This window comes from Oreochromis niloticus, linkage group LG3, assembly GCF_001858045.2.
Source record: "Oreochromis niloticus isolate F11D_XX linkage group LG3, O_niloticus_UMD_NMBU, whole genome shotgun sequence".
In the NCBI taxonomy this organism is placed as follows: domain Eukaryota; kingdom Metazoa; phylum Chordata; class Actinopteri; order Cichliformes; family Cichlidae; genus Oreochromis; species Oreochromis niloticus.
Genome location: NC_031967.2, coordinates 3,892,309 through 3,912,904, shown reverse-complemented (window position 1 = coordinate 3,912,904; position 20,596 = coordinate 3,892,309). Strand labels below are relative to the sequence as shown.

Sequence of the window (20,596 nt, the reverse complement as noted above, 5' to 3'; positions counted from 1 at the left end):
ATGCAGCATCAGTGTATGTCTATTATAACTACACATAAAACCAGAAGGCGAGAGCTAAAAAAAAAAAAGAAAAAATGAGAAAGCACCAAGTTTTACATGTTGATAAATCTATCATTAGACACTATGCCACTTTATGTGGGAGTTGACAGCTTTTTGCTATCTCTTCTTTTTTGAAATCTCTGTGATCTCGTAACTGACACCGGAAAGATTCAAATCATTCAAACCAATAGCTCAAGTTCTAAAGTCTAACTACAATAGGATTTTTAAAACCAATTAAAAAATCCAATATTCCAATAGATCATCAGACATTTCTTCTTTGTCAGACACGCACAACCAATATATTTGCCAGAATCTATCACACACAAAATGTCCAGTTATAATAAAGAATGTAACCAACTAAACTAGTTTACACATATTATATATGACCTGTCTACAAGATATTCATCATGTCTTGTAATGAAACACATGAACTCATTGAGGTGCTGCTTTTTTGTAACCTCACTTTAAATGACATCAAATCAAAATCTTCCTGCCCTGGGCTCTTAATGCGCTGCATTTAAACAACCATTATCGTACAAATCAAACATCCATTTAGCCAGTCAATCATATCACCTCAGTTTGCATTCTTTGAAAATAGATTTTGCACACCAAGTAGGCTACAGAAACATTAGCATGTTGCGAGGATGTGTGTTAGTGTGTGTGTGCTGACCATTGAGTCTTCGTCAGCGATGAAGACGGTACAAGCCTGGGCCTGCATGAAGGACAGGATGGTTCCTGCAATCTTTCTCAGTAAAACCTCCAGACACTGCTGCTCCTCAAAGATCAGACTGGCCAGGTCCAGCAACACCTACAAACACATACACACACATAAACATCATTCATGGATATGAGCATGACTGTATGTTCACGCTAACCTTCGGAAAAACACATTCACACCCACCTGATTGCGTCTGTTTTCCAGCTGCGACGTCTCGTACAGCTGTGCGTTGTGTAGTACAATGCCTGAAAACGCCAAATAAGCTGAGAAGTCCTGTTGGAGAGAAACAGAGCAACATCTGAGTACCAGAAAGAGAGGAAAAATAAAGGGAAAAATGTACGCAAAAAGATTCATTAGCGAATTAGAGAGCAAAGAGAGGATGATATGAGCAAGGCCTTATGGAGAAAAACAGGATTTTATTAAAGGATGGCTTCATAAAATCTGATCAGCAGCTATATTTTAACAGATATAAGTCATATTATCCAATTCAAGTACAAAGTAACACACTTTGATGATGTCTTGCTGAAAATTCAAAGGTTTTTAAATTTCTAAAAAGTGTTATTTTAGGTGGAACTATGATGTAACCTTTTCATCCTGCTCAGTGAAGGCTCCACCGTCCCCGCATTTCTTGTTTATAGCCTGAGCCACTCCAACTACCTGCAATAAATAAAATGAAAATGTTAAGTGAAAACCAGAGAATCTTACCAAAATAACATATTAAACTAGTATTGCAATAAGAAGGGAAACACCATCAGTCTGAATGCACACTGAGGTGAGCATACTTCTTTCATATTACATTTAAATAATCTGCTAATTAATGTTATTAAAAGTTATACTAATAGGAAAACTGAAAGCTTGGTTTGGATAAGACATATCAAGGTTCTTTTTAAATGGAGAATGGGGGCACAAATCTATGTAATGTTTTAATGGCTGCAGCTGACTGCCAGAGGCTCACAAGTGCAAATCACGAGTCATGTTATAATGCATGAATTATCTTTAGCTTCTCTAAAACATCTCTTGATGCATGCTCAATCATCGTCCAGATGCATGCTCAGTAGGGGGCTTCTCTAAAAGAATTTAAAAGAATACAAAAGAATAAAAGAATGTGCATTTTAAAAGAATAAGTACAGTAAACTCTGCCAAACTGCTAAGCTGTGTGTGGACAGACTTATTGCTAGCACCCTGGAGAAAAAAAGAAAAGGTTGTCAAAAAAGAAATGCTTTCTTAAGCAGATAATTCGAGATCTCAGATTTGATTGCTGTAATAGCTAGCACATACTGGACAAAAAGCTCCACTAGAATTTAAACATCTTATCTATGTAAAGGTAAAGGTTTAAAAAAACATAACAAATCATATTGGTCATGGCATCTCACCTCGTCTCTGTGGTTCTTGATAGGCAGACAAAGGATACTTTGGGTTTTGTAACCTGTGATATGGTCGACCTCAGCGTTAAACCTGGGGTCCTGGGGGAACAAGAACATGCATATAACCCTTTTCAAAGACCTGCTATCAAACATTTTGATACTTATATTAGCTTTCAATAGACACTGTTGTAGTTTTTGTGCTGTAGCTTTTGAATAAAGATGCAAAAGCAATATTGTGAGCCTAACCCCGTGAGCCAAAAGCTTTATGCTTCAAACATCTTTGAATACTCAGCTTTCTGTGTTTTTGTAGTGTATCAAAGTACAAGCTGTACAACAAACAGGCGTGAGGCACTCCCATCTGTTGAACAACCAGTTCAGTGACCTGTACTCACCACAATTGGGTGTCCAATTTGCATAAAGAAGCAGATACTCTGTAGTAGCTGAACACCTGCAGCTACAATCATCACCAAACAAATGCCTTGCTTTTCTCCAAAACAAAGACCTCGTGTGCATTAGTACTCTTATTGTTTGGGATCGGTGACAAAGAGGCTAACAAGAGCATACTAGGACCGGCGGATGGAGACATGTTTTGTTTAGAGAACTATTCCCCTGTTGGCAGCTCTGCCACCCACCAGCTGACCTTTAAACACTCGGCTTCTGTGTCCATTTCTATGATTCTCTAGACCCAAGAGATTTGTGTGTTTATGTGACAAAAAACATGCATACAAGAGGAGTTCTACACTGATTTCACAGTTACACTCTTAACACAGCAAGTAATGGATTATATGACTGGCTCAGCCCTCACTGGTGTACACACCACCGTGTGTAAATACTATGAAAACAACACAGGCACACTGTGCATCATGCAAGCAATGCAGAACCTGTAGTAGCTTCATGTCCAGTCCTGCAATACATAGTATAACAAGGAGAAACAGAGCACTTTGGTCTCAGACTGCATTCTCTAAAGGTAGAATGGGATGCAGAGCTGTCAGATATCAGGACCCTCCCGGTTTGGGTTCTGGAGACAAACACCCTCTCTATTTTTAAGATTTCTTTTACCCTCACCTCTTTTTACTACCCATGTGTTTTATATACGACTACTGCATGCCCTCAGCTTTTGGCTTTTCTCTCCCATAGTTTGTGCTTAGTCCTTATCACTGTATACGCTCCTTTTTTCTCATCTCTCTTCCTTCACCACTCAGCCAGTTAAGGCAGATGGCTGCTCCTCCCTTCCACTGATTTTATCAGGGATCTCTTCCTGTTAAAAGGGGGATACTAATAAGGAAGAATTTGTTAAATTGTTGCAGCTTTCTCTATAACATTGTAGGCTTTACCTTACAATATAAAGCACCTAGAGATGACTGTTGTGAATTAGTGCTACATAAATTAAACAATAAATAAAAGTTTTAAAAAATTAATTGAATTAAAAATTATTACAGGTTGTATTGCTTTTTGTCAGCATGCACTCGAGCTGTTCAGTAGTTTATTTGAAAGAATAATCACCTCAAAACTCAGTCTGTTCCTTTAATTTTCTCAGAAATCCTTTATTTCCGTATAAATCATATAACTCATTTTCTACATAGTGAAGGGCCATTCAGTGAGACACAGCACTTTGGCAAACATTTGGTTCCATTCCTGAAAAGATGCTCCCAGTTTAATTCAGCAATCCAGCACCCAGCACTAATAAACTGATCACCTTACACACACACACACACACACACACACACACACACACACACACACACACACACACACACGCTCCTCTGTAAATTGGTTTGGTCCAGGCTATTTCGAAAACACATTATTTAGTCCAGTCCACAGAGAGCTGTATTAATATAAACAGACAGAGGTGGAGCTGTTTTGGCCTGTGCTGCTGAAATCAATGTAATCCTGTGCAGACTAATGGGAAGTTAAAGATCCAATCAGAGGGTTGGGGAGTCCCTCAGATGATGTTGATAGACTTTCTGGAAGCAGTACGAGGTTCTGCAGCAGCACACAGCTTGCCACATCACTGAGATAACACTGAGATAATCAGACTAACACACTGCATTCACCAACACAGCTTCAGTGGTGACAGGGAGGAGGTGCATACACAAACATGTGCGCATTATTATATTTGGACACAAATAAGAGGAACTATAAAGCAAATAAGGTCAGCCATAGAAGCACAAGTTAAATCTGACCTGGAAGCAAAAAAAAAAAAAAAAATCTCATATTTGCACTTTTTTAAAAATTTCATGACACAAATCCATGCAGGCATTAATTCTACATGATTATAATTTCTTCTGAGATTAATAAAGAACTCTGATTCTGGTTCACACACAGACGCACTCAAAAACACTTGAACCCCCAAGTGCACACTTAGCAGGTACACACACACACACGCACACACACACGCATCCCATAAGTCATTCTTGATCTGTTCCTCTCTCTCTCTTTCTCTTCCAGCTCCATAATCACCATCTTGCGGTTGGCAGGCAACCAGATGACAGTGTTATCAAAGGAGGATGGTACCCAGCAGGAAATCTTTTTTGCACACACAAAATCACACCACACCAGTCCATCTTATTTGCTGCTGTGCATGTTGTGATTTACAGTACTATGCAAAAGTCTTGAGCTTCCCTTAATTTCTTTATTTTGCTTCAAGGCTTCCAGACCGTTTTGTAATTTTTCAAAGTGGTCTTGAGCAGTAGTATTCCAGGCTTTTGGAAGGTCTTTCAAAGGTTTTATTTGGGCATTGGTGTGTGTGTGTGTTTTTTTTTCTACTCCAGTCCTTGTTTTTCAAAGGACTAGGACTAGGCTATTTTCAAAGGAATGTTTCTCTATTTATTGACACACTTAACAGAGACTATTAATTAAGCCTGTCACAAAAACATGTAACACAGTTATTCCAATTTCTTTAGCTGAATCTTTGAATCTTTGAAAATTACAACAATAAAACAGTTTGACAGGCATAAAACTGCATTTTTGCACCAGCAACGTTATTATCAAAGAACTATTAGCTGAAAACTTGGGATATCTTATCATGGTGTGCAGCGTATAGTATATACAGCAGATTGACAGACTCTGAAAGTACACAGAAACAAAAACAGGGAGATGCATTTGGCCCTTCAGATGCATCTACCCATAGCTAAATTTCAGCGAGTGGTGTTTGGCATCTTGTCAAAATTGATCAAATTATGAATGCAATCTGGAAAGTATGTGATTAGCAACAGGCTCATTTTTCAGTACAACAACGATACCAAACACGCTGCCAATGCAGTACAAGCATAACAGCAGCATGCTAGCAGTCATGTACTGGCTTCCCCTGTACTCAGGATTTGTCCTGTAGAACATGGATGTTTGTGTCCTATATAAATGTAATTGGGCCTCTAATTTGCCTTTTATCTGTGCACATGTGCAAAAAAAGAGCAGCTTATGCATGACAGTAGAAACAGGCATCTATTTATTCATGTGGCAAAACACATTAAGGTTCTATTGGCAAGAATTCAACAATGCAGCACCTCCACGTGGCATTCATGTTTTCTGGTTTACACAGCATCTACATAACAATTATAAAAAATGAGCTTTTGTTTAAACTAAATGTTATTTATATTTTTATAAATATGCTCTATATGATGCTGTTATATTTTGACAACATGGTGCCTAATTTCTGTTTGTAAATATATTTTGCAAAACAATTTTTAATGGAGTGGCATGTTTGGGGTCACTGTGCAGAAATGAATGTGCTGTCATTCATATCTATAAATAAATAATACTTAAACACTGATGCTATTATTACCTGTGACTAATTGCTTTGTGTTACATTACATAAAGCTTTACATTAAGCTTGCAAAAAAAAGAGACGACTAATTATACCGTAAGGGAAAAAAATATTTGAACCACCAGCTGATTTTTGTAAGTTTGCCCACTAACAAAGAAATGATGAGTTGAAATGATGAGCCTTTGGAATCAGATTCCAAACTCTGCACCATGCCCAAGACCAAAGGGCTTTCCAAAGATGTCAGGGACAAGATTGTGGACCTACATAAGGCTGGAATGGGCTACAAGACCATTGCCAAACAGCTGGGTGAGAAGGTGACATCAGCTGGCGTGAATATTCACAAACGGAAGAACCATAAAATAACTGCCTCGGTCCGGAGCTCCACGCAAGATCTCAACCCGTGGAGTTTCAATGACAATAAGAATGGTGTGGAACCAGCCCAGAACTACTTGAACTTGTTGATGATCTCAAAGCGGGCGGGACCAAGTTGCTAGTTACCAAGAAAACAGTTGGTAACACACTATACCTTGAAGGACTGAAATCCTGCAGTGCCAGCAAGGTCCCCCTGCTCAAGAAAGCCCATGTACACGCCTGTTTGAGCTTTCCCATTGAACATCTTAATGATTCATAGGAGATATGGGTGAAAAGTGTTGTGGTCAGATGAGACCAAAATCAAGCTATTTGGCATCAACTCAACCCGTGTTTGGTGGAGGAGGAATGTTGCCTATGATTCCATGATCTTGGGTGAGAACATCCTTCCCTCGGCCAGGGTATCGAAAATGGGTCTGGGTGGGTATTCCAGCATGACAATGATCCAAAACAAACAGCCAAAGCAACAAATGATTGGCTCAAGAAGAAGCATATTAAGGTCTTGGAGTGGCCTAGTAAGTTTCCAGACCTTAATCCCATTGCTCCCTACACAGATTTTCTGTGTAGGGAGCAATGGGAGCAATGAGGAGGATCTGCAAAGAGGAGTGCGACAAAATCCTCCTTGAGACATGTGCAAAATTTGTAGCCAACTACAAGACATGTCTGTGACCTCTGTGGTTGCCACAGAATACTAAAGCACTTTTTGCGAAGGGATCAAATACTTATTTCCTTCATGAAAATGCGAATTATTTTATAACTTTTTTTCTGGATTTTTTTGTTATTGCTCTGTCTCTCACTGTACAGACAAACCTGCCATTGAAATTATAGCCTTTGGTTGTGGCCATACGTACAAAATCAGTGGGGGTTGAAATAATGTTTTCTGATTATATGTATTTTTTTAAATTTGTTTGGTTGTTGTCAACAGCTGTTTTTGCCATGTGGCTACTCAGAGTGATATGAAGAAACACAACCCATGTATGTTTTATTACATGAGCAAAGCCAACAGGCACTGCAGGCGTCTCAAAAATTTAATTGCTAGTTTTTACTATGTCCACACATTTTCATGTGTGGTAAAAGCTGAAACTCGGGAGGAGCACTTTGACCTACTCACCTTTCTTTGTTCCCTCTCATATCCACTTAAGTCTGAGCTCTATCAGCAAGAATGATCAAACTAAACTAAAGCACACATAAGTCTGTTTTTGAACACCCACAAACACACGGCATATCAGCTCATGTAAGATATCAATCAATCAATCAATCAAATTTATTTATATAGCACATTTTAAAGACCGAAGTACACCAAAGTGCTTTCCAGTAAAATCATGATACAGATAAAAATCACAATATAAAATATAAATTACAGATATAAATAAAATAAATAGAATATAAAATAATTACATAATCTAAATGCAAAGCCAGATGTAAATTACCCTAATTAGCCTTGAATGCCAGGTTAAACAAATACGTTTTTAGACGTGATTTAAAAGACTGAATGGAATCTGATGCACGAATATGAAGAGGAAGAGTATTCCATAACCTGGGTGCGGCAACGGCAAAGGCACGGTCTCCTCTGGTCTTCAGCCGAGACCTAGGTTGCACTAAGAGCAGTTGGCCCGATGATCTTAGTGCTCTCTTAGGGCTATACAGACAGAGGAGATCAGCTAGGTAGTCAGGTGCCATATTGTTTAGGATTTTATAGGTAAACAGAGGCATATTTCTATCAAAAACGATCATTTCTGTCTTCTTTTCATTTAAAGTACGAAAGTTACGTGATAACCAGTCTTTAACATCCCCCAGACAATCAAACAGAGGATGTAGTGAAGATGAAACATCCCCAGTCAGGTGGAGGTAGATTTGAATATCATCAGCATAGCAGTGAAAAGAGACATTATGTTTTTCAAAGATGGAGCCCAAGGGCAGCATGTACAGAGAAAACAACACAGGACCCAATACCGAGCCCTGGGGCACACCACAGCAAAAAAGGGGCAGAAGAAGAGGAATATTTTCCTATCATGACAGAGAACGACCTCTCAGAGAAATATGATTTAAACCATGATAGAACATTTCCTTTAAGGCCTACTACTCTGTTTTTTAGATCTCTGTTTTTTAAAGAACACTTAAAAGTGCTCACCTCGTAAGCATTCTTGATATTGAGTGGTTGTCCCGTAGCAGCTACATGTCCCACAATCCCTTTGTTCCATTCCAGTCGGATGGAGTTACTGGAAGATTCTTCCAGAGTGGTTCCTTCTGCCACATCAAACAGCCGGCTGACCAAGAACTTCCTGTTGGAGCTATCCTCACCCACCTGAGACAATAAACAAAAATTAGCAACACAACTGAAATAAAACTAATGACTGAAATAGAAATTATAAGCCAATATTGTACGTATGACAAAAACACAAATAATTATGTATTTTTTGCATGTTCCAGTTTTGGTGACTGTTAGCATCTTATATTTAGAGTTTAACTTTTTATTCCAAAAGACTAAATCATAAAAAATGCTATAGAGGAAGCTATAGCATTTACAACATTGCATTTATAGCAAAGTAATATTGCTACACTGTCTTTTTTTGCCACAATGATAAGATAGCCTCACAATAATTGTAACTGTTGTGAAATATGAAATAAACCACAGCCGGTTCTTGTTTTTACCAGATGACCATGCGCTATAGACACTTCCTTTCTTTCCAAGATGAGACAAGAACAACAATTGCGTGCAGAGCTAGAGCCAGAGGGTAATTAACTTAGCTAAGCATGGTAATCACTTCTAGCTTGCAACAGAAGCACCTGATACTTGTATTAAAGCTCCATCCAAGTCTGCAAAACACTGCTCAGAAGCAAATTTTTACATTGTGTAACAACTGCTTTAAGCTTACCACTATGATAAACTTAAAATAACATTCATACATATATGTAACTTTTTGTTAGGGAGCACCTCTTTTTAGTGACAGGAGATTTACATTGTTCTACATAAACTGTTAAATAAAACGAGGGTGGCAATGTAATACACCTCTTGTAATGTACTAGTGAGCATATAAAGAAGCGTATCTTCGTTTTGGGCTCTGGGTGATGGCAGAGCAACAGTTAAATTAGTTACAACTGTAGCTTTCTTTCCTGACGTACCAGAAACAGTGAGTAGCGGTCTGCAGCAATTAGCTCATTGATGTGGAGGAAGATCTTATGGCAGAGCGCTGTCACATCCAGATGACTCGACACATCCTTCACCAGCTCCAGCAGCCTGGCACAGCGGTCACCCTCAAGGCCACCACCACCTCCATTCCCACCTCCCCCACCAATACCACCCTCACCCATCACCAAGCCCCTGACAGGGACAATTTCACGGTCAGCGTCACTCAAAAATGTCAGAGAGCCCTCTGAGTCTTTAACCACAATGGGTCTGAGTGGGCGGTCAAACTCTGACGCTGAGATTTTGCGAGTTGGTGTACCAGGGGCCGGGCTGGGGACTGTAGCTGGGGATGGACAGCGGTTGTCCAAGTGGCTGAGGGTAGGTGGGAGGATGGTGGAGGCACAGGGTGGGCCAAGGTCAGTGGTGGACTGGTGGGCTCGCTGCTGTGAAAGATTTTCTTTGGACACAGATGGCTGAAAGGAATGGATGCGTTCAGCAAACCAGGCATTCACCATCTCCCTGTCAAAATTAAAAAGAAAATGTCAGTCAGTCAAACGCCACCCACACCTAAAAGGCTGTTGGTACTTGGCATGATACCAAAACAGTTTTAGACCAAATAAGCCTTGTCTGCACAATACGTTTGAAGTTGCTTTGCATTATCTGGCACCAAAACAGCAAGTTCAGAGATGCTTTAACCTATTTGTCCACCCATGTCACTCAGATCTTTTTCACATGGACATTTCTTCCACATCTCGTACACATATTGACCAGAAGAACTGTCTCACTTGCCCACACATATATCCCAAACCTTAATATGCTCCATTGTTAGACCTGTTGTTAGGAGGTAATCAGTCTAATTTGCTTCAACTGTGAGTAGACATACTGTTTTGGCTCACAGGGTTCGACTACCTGCAGCTATACTATATTATATATGAAGCCTTTTTAAGTAAATGCACAATGCAAATTGATTGACAGGTAAACTGTGATTAGTGCTGTGTTGCTAATCAAAGCCAAACTCCTGCACAAATTCTTGTCTGCTTCTGCATCAAAACAAATACAGACATTAATCAAAAGCAGTTTGCCGAAATTTATTCTGCAATTAGAATAAAAATGGAGAACGATACAAATTCAGATCATTTGTTAGGCATCTCATTACAGGCTGAATTGGAAATGTTTTCCATCATGAAATGATTTAAACGCCTGTGTAGTGTGGGAAGAAGAAGAATATTAAAATTTAACCAGATGATCACATTATACACACTTTAATCCAATAAAAATCTCTTCTTTGTACCTAATCAAAGCTCACAGGCTTCAACTTCAAAAGGACATAGTTGAGATGAGGATCACAGAGCTTCCACACCAAAAGAACAGAATCAGCATTGAGTGAAGATAAATTACAGAGGTTCCATAAAACCTGTTTACACCAACTAACTAAAATCCAACTCAAATGAATGCAAACAGTGCAAAAATGACCAAAGTTGCACAGCTATTTATATCAATTTAGAAAAGAATTGTTGATTATTTACAAACAAACATTAGTCTTCAGCTGCTTTTCATTCAATGTAATAACTCATGAAAACTATTCCTTCTTATTCCTTCTTGCATTTTAAGTCTGAAACCGATGCTATCCTTTAGGGAGAATGGAAGTTTTGCTGACCAACATTCATGAGAGCACGTGAGACGGAAAAGAGTAAATAATTTGCTGGGGAAACAAGCTGTTGGTTGTTAATTCTACTTCTAGGGATGCAGACTAATCCGGACTCAAGAAAGCTGGACTGGGTCTAAATGACTGCTCAATTCTATTCTATTCTCTGCATTTACTACATCACACGTCAACATCAACTCAGTATCAGCAGACACCTCGACATAAAAGTGTCAGGAGTTTACAGATGTTTAAATGCAATGATAAAACACTGAATTCCAGAGTCCTGCATGGGTCTAGTTTTGCAAAACTCCATCTGAGCCTATATATCTGAGAAGACTACCCACGCTGACCAGGCAATTATCTCCAAGTCCACTAACAAACAGCATACAGTAAGTTATACAACCAGCAATATTTTTTATTATAAAATTAACCAGAAACTTTATGCAAAAGAACTTTATGCAGCCACAAACAGCCTGCTTTTAGTCATAAAAGCAGGCTGTCCCTCACTGTGGTTCAGGACACACACAGCTGAAATTGTGTTCATATACGGCTAGACCACCTTCAAAATTCATTTGAGTGATCACATCTCAAATACTTGAGAGTATTCAGAGTTAGCCTTTAAATTTAACAAGAGAAAGCTTGCAAAAAGATTTAGAAATAAATGTACAAGTGAGAGTGGGAAAGAGATGAAATGTTGAGCAAGCAGAGTGCTCTTTACAGGCTTACAAGATGAAATTATTATAAGATATTAAATAACAGTAAACAGTGATAACGATTTAAATTGAATGAATATAAATGCAGCAATAAAGGTAGCCAGAATACTTTTATCAAGGCTATGTGTTTATGTGTGTTTGTGTGTGAGATAACCACTGGATGCCTCTAATGATGACATTTACTGGAACAAATCAAATATGAGTGTGTGTATTAGACAGAGTGTATGCTAGTGTGTAAACAGAAACATTAAATTGAATGTGATTATGGAGAATCTCTCTAATCACCCAACACATTGTCTAATCAACCCACACACATTTCGAGCATGCACTCCACTTCGGGTCCAGTTTTCAAACACGCTGAAGGTCATGTGACTCATTCTGTTTCTATGCCTGTCACCAAAGCTCTGTTCACCTGAATGGAAGGTCAGAACCTTGAGAAGATGATAAAAAGTGCTGCCTGTGAAATTGTCCGTGGTATCTTGGGCATATCCAAGCAAGTAAAACTTCGTAGGAGACAAACTGCTCGTTATGTGCAGTTTCTCAGAGGTCCTCTTCCTCCTCCTCCATCTCCCATTGAGCTGCCTGACTCCCCACAGGGCTGACCCTAATGTATCCAGGGGATGTGTGGCTGAATCAATACCTCTCTAAGAAATGCCTCTCAACCAGAACGGCAGAATGGCTGATGTGTGCAAACCTCTTGCTCTGAGCCAATCAAATTTTTTGCTTTCATAATGTGTCAAAAACAGCACAAGGGAGAGAAAAAAATCTCCTCTGACAATGGAAAATATTTCATGATGGACTTGGGATTTGGTGACGGATGAAAAAGAAACTGAGTATATGTTACCTTGGTGGTTTAAGTGAGTAAATAGGTCTGAAGGGGTTTGTCACTAAAGCAAACACAGACATAAAGTGCCCTGATGAAGTGCAGCCAAACTGATGAAATTCCCAGGTACGCGTGCTGTAAAAAAAAAAAAAGTCTTACACAGCCGCTACAGTTCCAGAAAGACTGCTTTGGATTCTGCGTTTGCCGAAAAAATTGAAAGGCTAATTTGCTCCAAACCACACTCTCTGAGGTTCAAAAACAGAAGGCTACAACCGAAATGAAGTGCTTTCTTTTATATGGAAGGCAAGTGTAATTATCACTAAGGACCAATTGAACAGCAAGCCATGAGAATTAAACAGAATCACTGGCAGCAGTAAAAGTTAATGATTGAAGGGCTCAGTCCAACTCTCAGAGGTGTTAGCGAGTGTGAAGTGGATGCTGAAACGAAATAAAGTCGTGCACTGAAAGGAGCTCGCCACAGCACAGCAGCTGTGTGACATCCAAAACACTGCAGGTAGCGCACCTGAGCAGGCTCACCTCCACTGGAGACGATGACTGCTGTCAAGATACGATCAGCGCAGGTTTTACAGTCTTCCTGAATAAACAGCGAGGTAAAGTGACACCTACAATGGAAACAGTCAGAACTAACAAAGGGAATCTGATTGCCTGCGCGGCTGCACATAAAAGAGTTTGTTTGTAGAGAAAAGCCCTGGAAAGTCACATATACCCGGCTGAACGTACACTGACCTCTCCACTATTTTTTTAAATTTTTGTTCTTATTTTTACCTTGACGCCTTTCTGACAAAGTAGGAATGGGTGAACTCCAAGTGGTCGTCCAGCCACGCTTCCATCCTCTCGTTTTCCGGGGAACAACAGTCCTCCATGGGGGAAAAGCGACAATAGCGTCTCCCCACTGTGAGCTCCGATTACATTTATCCTCGGAATACCCGGTACCGAATATATGTGGAGGAATAAAGAGGGAGCAAGGCGGGGAGAGAAAGAGGGGGATCCAAGAGAGAGCTCCTCGCTAGCCGGTTGGTAGGTCGGTGCGCGCGGATCAAAGCGGTGACTGCGCGCTTCCTAGTTGGTCAAGCGACTCTGAGTGAACTGGAGAGAGAGAACGAGTGAGCGAGGGAGTAAGGAGAGAGGGGGTAGCAATCGAAAAACCCAAGTATGAGAGATGTTACAGTTTAGTTTCGTTTGGTTTTGTTTGTTTGTTTGTTTGTTTTATGTAGAAACCACATTGTTAGACTATAGCCTGACAAAGTTATTTCTACTAACTATTATCTATTATTATTATTACTATTATTATTATTATCTATTATTAGATATAATATTAATAATACTTAAGGCCATTTTAAATTGGAGGACGGTAAACACGACAATAATTGGTCTATATATATAAAAGTCTAATGATAATTTAAATAATTAAATAACAAATGAAACCTACTGCTACACGGCTTTGATTTGTATTGCTGAAATATTCTGCTTTGTTTTCAAAAACAATGGACAACATCAATCACTGATGTTTGCCATTAGATGTTTATATGTTTGCTTCCATGGGTCAGCCAATCAGACTAACTCTGCATCTAAAATAGCATATTATGCAGTTTAAACTCATCGTGTGGACCATTGTTCCACATACTTCTGCATAGATAAATCGTTGTCTTTTATTAACTAGTTAGTGTATTCTTGCTACTTCCCTAGATTGTTTCAAGCTGGGGACACATTACCAAATTAGCCCAGCCTTATTTGAGACTACATATTATATCTGTACTGTAACAATGGGCATCAGCCTCTGGTTAGTACGGGTCCCATATTTGTGGTGTTTTGAATGTGGATGTAGAACACACTGTCTGGCTCTTAATATTCAGTTGTGTTTCAATCACATGGGTAAAGTCTAATCTTGTTTATCCTTCTCTTTGACACTATTTCCAAAATAAACTCCATGTTGTATTCAGTAAGACTTGTGAGCTTGTGACCGAGATCATAAAGTCATAAGGAATGTGTTTATTGAGGTCATAGATAAGGGAGCCAAAGGGCTATTTTCCCATAAACTTGCATACAACCAGCTTGTTGACACCAGATGTGGCATCCTTCACTGGCTATTAGGTTTAAAGCTTTTTTTGCATTGGCTCCACCTTTCACACTAGAAAGGAAGGTGTGCATTTATTGAACATTCTTTGTTTAAGAGAACCCAAGTAATAATTACCAAATGTTAAAACATTTGATGTCAGATCCCTGTCCGTCAGTGTTTACTGTAGACACTGCAGTGTGTGATATGTACGTCAGTGCTGTGAAAAAAGTACTTGTCTCAAAAGCAAAACTATAAGATACTAGTTTCAAACTAGGGCTAGGGGTAAGGCGGGTTTTGCCACGTACCATGGTTAAAACAGCTTTATGGTAACCATCGAGTGGCCATGGCAACATTTTGTGCATCTGATGGTTAAAATAGTTAAAATAAAAAAAATTTCAATTCATTCAGATTTTTTTGTATTAAAAGTAGAAAAAAATATTGAATGGTCGATTTGAATGAGTATACCAGTGCAATTTCAGGCACCATATGGTTTAAATTACATTTGTTTTTGGAGGTTATTTAAACATATTCTGATATATATTGTATATTGTGTTATAGCCCAAAAAATATGTTAATATTAGATTTTCCTCATATCGCCCAGCCGTATTTCAAACATACTAAAAAAATCTGTGTCGTGCCATCCTAAAGATTATATAAGTACTGAATTTTCCACACAGACCATAACTGTCATCACTAAAAAATGACCCCAGTCAAAAGGTAGCAGAAAGAAGCAGTAATGTATGTCAAATTTGGCTTAGCATTTGTGGTTCACATTGTAAAAAGATGTGTTTTAATCTTTTTCTAACTCTAACCAAGTACTTTTTGTGATTCAAACTAAACAAACAGAAATAGGAAAATGAAGCCAAAGCCTAAAAATGGTCCCAAAGCAAACTAGAATTCCAGTCCACTAGTCAAAAGTCAGATCATGCTCACCACATCTACCACATTATTCTGACTAGATCTCAGTAAGACCATATTCTGAACAAAAAACACCATTCCCATACATTCAAAGATCTTACAGCTTGCTTCTTTCTGGTAACTCATGCTGAGGAGAAAGGAAGTTGTGCAAAGTCCAAAATTGCCTCAGGTTATGCCAGTTGAATAAAACTGGTTAGCATTGAGGACTTACTAGCAAGCTTTTGTATCTATTAATTAGTGCACATTTGCATTCACTGGCAAAAAGCAGTGTACTTGCTAACAGCATAACATTTTTTGTTCTGTTGCAGAATTGTTGATTGTCTTCAATTTGCATATTTTTAGGTCAGAATGTAATCCTCAAAACATTTAGTATTGAGGATAACTGACTGTAGGTGTGTTTTATCTCTCACAATTGCACATAAACATTAACAATTGATGGAGAAATGTACTGGGAAGACTAAAAGAATGTTCCATATGGTTAAAAATGACATTGCTCCCATTGCCAAGAAGATATTTTTAAAGAGACAGGGATACAGTAGCAGAACTGTTTTCTGTTTTGGGGGAATTTTCTTTCTTTCTTTCTTTTTTGCAACACAGGAGCCTTAAATGCTTGCCTGTGAAGGTGTTTCAGGGAAACATTAGAAATGATTTCTTGACAGTGTTTACACAGTTTTGACAGAAGGTTATGTGAATATTTGGGAACATTCTGTAAATGAAGGAAGCAATGTTAAACATTATAGCACAAGTCTTTACGATAGATGCTGGCCTATTTTTAGGGCCTTAAACTGAGACCTAAATTTGTTGTGTACATGTAAGGTAGAGGGATTTTTTTTCAACCTAAACACTGCAGAACTACAAATTTCAAAAAGGGAATCCATAAAAAAGTAGCTTTAAAGACAGCAAAGTCTACACAAAATCCAGAGCTTTGATGGGACCCATCAATCAAAGCTATTGCCTCTTCTTGTACAATAATCTCACTCGTGTTTAGCTCTCTACCTATGTTGCAGGATTCCACTATTTAGTAGAATGCATATGCCAGTGAGTAAAGAATCAGTCACACTAGAGTAAAAACAGGACTGCAATCTCGTTGTCGCGAAATTGTCATTAATGTTCTCATTTCCTCCTACTTGGACTACCGCACTTTACACCAGACTCAGTCAGTCTTCTCCTTCTCATCTTTATCTTGTCCAAAATACGGGTGCTAGCTCCTTACAGGCACTCAACAAAGAGATCATATCTCACCTCTTTTAGTTTTTCCCCAATGGCTGCCAGTGAGGTTCAGAATCAATTTCAAGATCTTCCTGTTTGCCCCTTCATGGTTTGGTTCCAGGTCTCTCCAGTCAGCTGACTGGGTGCTTCTGACTATCCCTTGCTCAAGGTTTAAATTCATAGAAGAGTCAAATCTGTTCCCTCCACTGAGTCTACCCATAAAACTTATTTTTACTGACTGGCATTTAGGTCTGTCTCTTTGTCTCTCCTGTGCATTTTTCAGGCAGTGGTCAGTGGTTGTACTGATTTTTTCCCCTGCTTTTTGCAAATGGTTGCAAGTAGTTGTGGCATCCATCTGGTCGTCTGGGTTGAGGGCTTCTCCACACAACTGCCACCCAACTTGAAAGGACTGCCAACTGCCAATACACTGCAATGTTTAAAAATACAGGTGTATTATTATCACACCCACTGGACCTTATGTACATATTAAAAGAAAAGTCTTGATGTATTTTACTGTATATATTCACTTTTACATAGTTTTGGTTTTGGCTTTTTTGTACACTATTATATTAGTTATCTATTTTTTCTGTTTATTCTTTTTTTCTTATTATCTTATCTTACTCAATTGGGTTTGCTATGATTAAATAAATGCAAGTGTTTTTATCATGTTGCTGTTAATTACACAACTATGTCACTATTTTTCTAGGAGTAACTCAATTTCAATGTATAAGATTCTGGTTGGAATCTGAATTTAAGGTGCTAATGTGAATTTCTGTGTAGATTTGCATTTTTTGCCAATTTTTCATAGTTAAATATAATTTAATTGCAATGCAATCTCCACCTTGACCCCATTCAATTACAAACTGATGGCAGACTGATTTTTATTCTTGCTATCTGACACACCAAAGTTCTTTGAAGACAGCAACTAACTGAGAGTGGTCACAGGCCTGGTCTGTCTTCAAAGTAAACATCTCAAAGGTCATGCTCCCAATAATTTTGCTTCCACTGTGGTTTCCAAGTAATTTTCCCTTATGTGATTGCAGCATTGGTTAGTTTGATCAGAGTACAGATGTCCACACAAAGGCTTCCACTCATCCTTGCATATTTTTGGAGAAAATATTTAACTATTTGTTTAACCTTTTGAGTTTTAAGTAATCATCAGTGATAACTATAAATTTAGCTCAGAACCTTTCACCCTTTGTTTTTTTCCCCTGATTGCCAGCACTTGGAAGATGATTCTAAAAAAATGTTTTAAAACTTGGTGACTTTAGACCTCAGCTTGTTCAAAGACTGAAAACTTATACAGTACACTGACAGTGTGAAATTACAGACACTTCACAACTATAAGCTACAGACAGATTCTTAAGTCACAGATGTTGAAATATGGAACAATGGCAAAAAGCAGTGTACTTGCTAATTAGCATTATAACAAGTTACAGTGAATACGCATGCATGAGTGTAATATAATCCTAATGCATAAAAGGATGAGAAACAAGCACCAAAGAGTTTTTATACTAAATTATCATGAATTATATCAATGCATCATCTCTAAGGAATAAACAGTCACCAAGATTTTTCAGTATTTTGTTTAAAAGTGATAATCTCTATCAGTTAAAACTGGTGTGAATGTAAGAAAATACAGAAATTCCTCAAGTTTTGTCTCAAAGTATGCATTGTTTATCTGCCCTGACCTTTCTTAACCTGTGTATTGTAATAAAACTACTAATTCAAAGTTGTACTACACACAATCAACTCTCCCAGTAATTAGCTTTTCAATTATTATAGCAAATCACATGCCTGGAGGAGCTCCAGATTTTATTGATAAAATCTAATGGCTTTCAGTGTCTGTGTCTGCTCTTGCTGCTCTGGTCTCTCATGTCCCTCCCAGCTGGACACTTGCCCCCCATTGGTGGTGTCATCTTACCAGCAGATGGTGGTTGTTCATCTAGGGGAAATCCATCTCAACCCCCTTTCAACCTCCCACCAACTGCACAGCACACCCAACCAATCAGAGACAATATAACCTCTGGTCAGTCAAATGTTTAGAAAGAAGGGATACCAGCAGATACAAGCTTCTTTTTTCTTATTTATATCTCTATTCAGTATTTGATAATACATAAATAAATTTGATTGCATTTGAGCCGACAGTATGTCTCTGAACGCTCAGACTCGAATGCTTCTGTCCTGTATCACATCATCAATAAACACTAGTGTTCCAGTGCCACTGGCAGCCATGCACACCCAAGCCAACACACTGCCTGTGCTATGTTTTCAGAGGATGTGCTATGCTTTGGCTCATGACCTGTTCCACACCTTCTCCATATTCTTTTCTTGCTATTATTCTGGCAGAGGTTGATCTTGGTTTTATCTGTCCAAACAATGTTTTTCCAGAGCTGTGCTGGCTCCTTTAGATGTTTTGTTTTTTGTTTGTTTGTTTTTTGTTTGTTTTTTTGTTCAATCTAGCAAAGTTCAATCTAGCCTTTATATTCTTGAGGTTTATGAGTGATTTGGGCCTTAGAGTGAATGCTCTGTATTACTTCAATTTTCTTCTCTTTATGGTAGACTTGGATCTCCTGGTGTGTTGCTCACTTGGTTGGCTGTTGTGAAGGGATTTCTCTTCACCATGGAAATAATTCTGCGATCATCCACCACAATTGTCTTCCGTGTAAGTCCAGGTCATTTTGTGTTGCTAAGTTCAACAGTGCTTTCTTTCTTTCTCAGGATGTACCAGACTTGAGATTTTGCCACTCCTAATATTGTAGCAGTTTCTCTGATGGGTTTTTTTTCCTTTTTTTTGCAGCTTAAGGATGGCTTGTTTCACCTGCATGAAGAGCTCCTTTGACCGCATGTTGTCTGTTCAAAGCAAAATCTTCCAAATGCAAGCACCACACATCAAATCAACTCCAGCCTTTTATCTGCTTACTGTAATTGATAATAACATGACAAAGGAAATACCCACACCTGCCCATGAAATAGCCTTTGAGTCACTTCTTCAGTTACTTTTTGCCCCTTTAAAAAGACGGTGGCACAAACTAAAGAGCTGAAACTCCCAAATCCTTCACCCAATTTGAATGTGGATGCCCTCAAATAAAAACTAAGAGTCTACACATTATGCTCATGCCCATTATATAACTATCATTGGAATATTTTTCAGTAAACTGGTAAAAAAAAAACCCAAAAAACCCAAAAACCTGCGTCAGTGTCCAAATTTATTTGGACCAGACTGTATGTGTGTGACCATTAAAGTGGAATGTTTGAAGTCACCTCACCCCCACCCGACTCCTCTTTCTCTTTGTCTATCCCCTCAGGTCAGATCAGAACTGACATAATTGAAAGGCTGTGTGTGTGTGTGTGTATGTGTGTGTGTGTGTGTGTGTGTGTGTGTATGTGTTGCGCGTGTGTGTGTGTGTGTGTGTGTGTGTGTGTGTGTGTGTAGTGTGTGTGTGTGTGTAGTGTAGTGAGAGTATCCACATTTGGGAGGCATTGTAGATGCACATTTGAATGCTAGAATAAAAGAAAAATATTATTTTTCACAATCATTGTTCAGTGTATCCCTGTAATGTACTTTCATGGAAAGAAGAGCTGCTAAAACATAAAATCACAAGGCACTAAAGATTTAGTCATACAAGCTTTTTTTTAATGAAAACCAGTTTATTTGGAATATGTTACATATAATAAGTTATTGGTACGGCGGAACAATCACAGAATTTTCATCCATTCACATTTTTTGTTATTCATTTTGAAAAATAATAGGTAGGTCCCTACTTAGTTGGCTGAAGACAGTTTTAATAGTTCTACCTCTGTACAGTGGATTTTAAATCAAGCAATAAA

At 38.5% G+C, this 20,596-nt stretch overlaps 1 protein-coding gene and 1 long non-coding RNA gene across 8 annotated transcripts in view; one reads left to right on the top strand and one right to left on the bottom strand.

Moving 5' to 3' along the window:
* pde5ab (phosphodiesterase 5A, cGMP-specific, b) overlaps nt 1-20,596 on the bottom strand; it is a 110,356-nt gene that overhangs the window by 54,659 nt on the left and 35,101 nt on the right. For 2 of the 7 annotated variants that reach the window (XM_005464013.4, XM_005464014.4), the window contains exons 1-7: nt 13,348-13,668; nt 9,377-9,899; nt 8,385-8,558; nt 2,131-2,220; nt 1,343-1,414; nt 941-1,030; nt 710-847 (exon numbers count right to left, since the gene is read on the bottom strand). In XM_005464013.4, coding sequence (XP_005464070.1) covers nt 710-847; nt 941-1,030; nt 1,343-1,414; nt 2,131-2,220; nt 8,385-8,558; nt 9,377-9,899; nt 13,348-13,445 — 1,185 coding nt within the window. In that variant the 5' untranslated portion in view covers nt 13,446-13,668. Of the gene's footprint in view, nt 1-709; nt 848-940; nt 1,031-1,342; nt 1,415-2,130; nt 2,221-8,384; nt 8,559-9,376; nt 9,900-12,150; nt 12,283-13,084; nt 13,185-13,347; nt 13,670-20,596 lie in introns of those variants that run through there. The other 5 variants (XM_025899334.1, XM_005464017.4, XM_025899337.1 and 2 more) reach the window with 4 other exon arrangements.
* Nucleotides 12,986-19,870, top strand: LOC109196045 (uncharacterized). Its single transcript, XR_002057520.2, has 3 exons — nt 12,986-13,172; nt 19,328-19,430; nt 19,566-19,870. It is a non-coding gene; the product is annotated as an uncharacterized LOC109196045 (long non-coding RNA).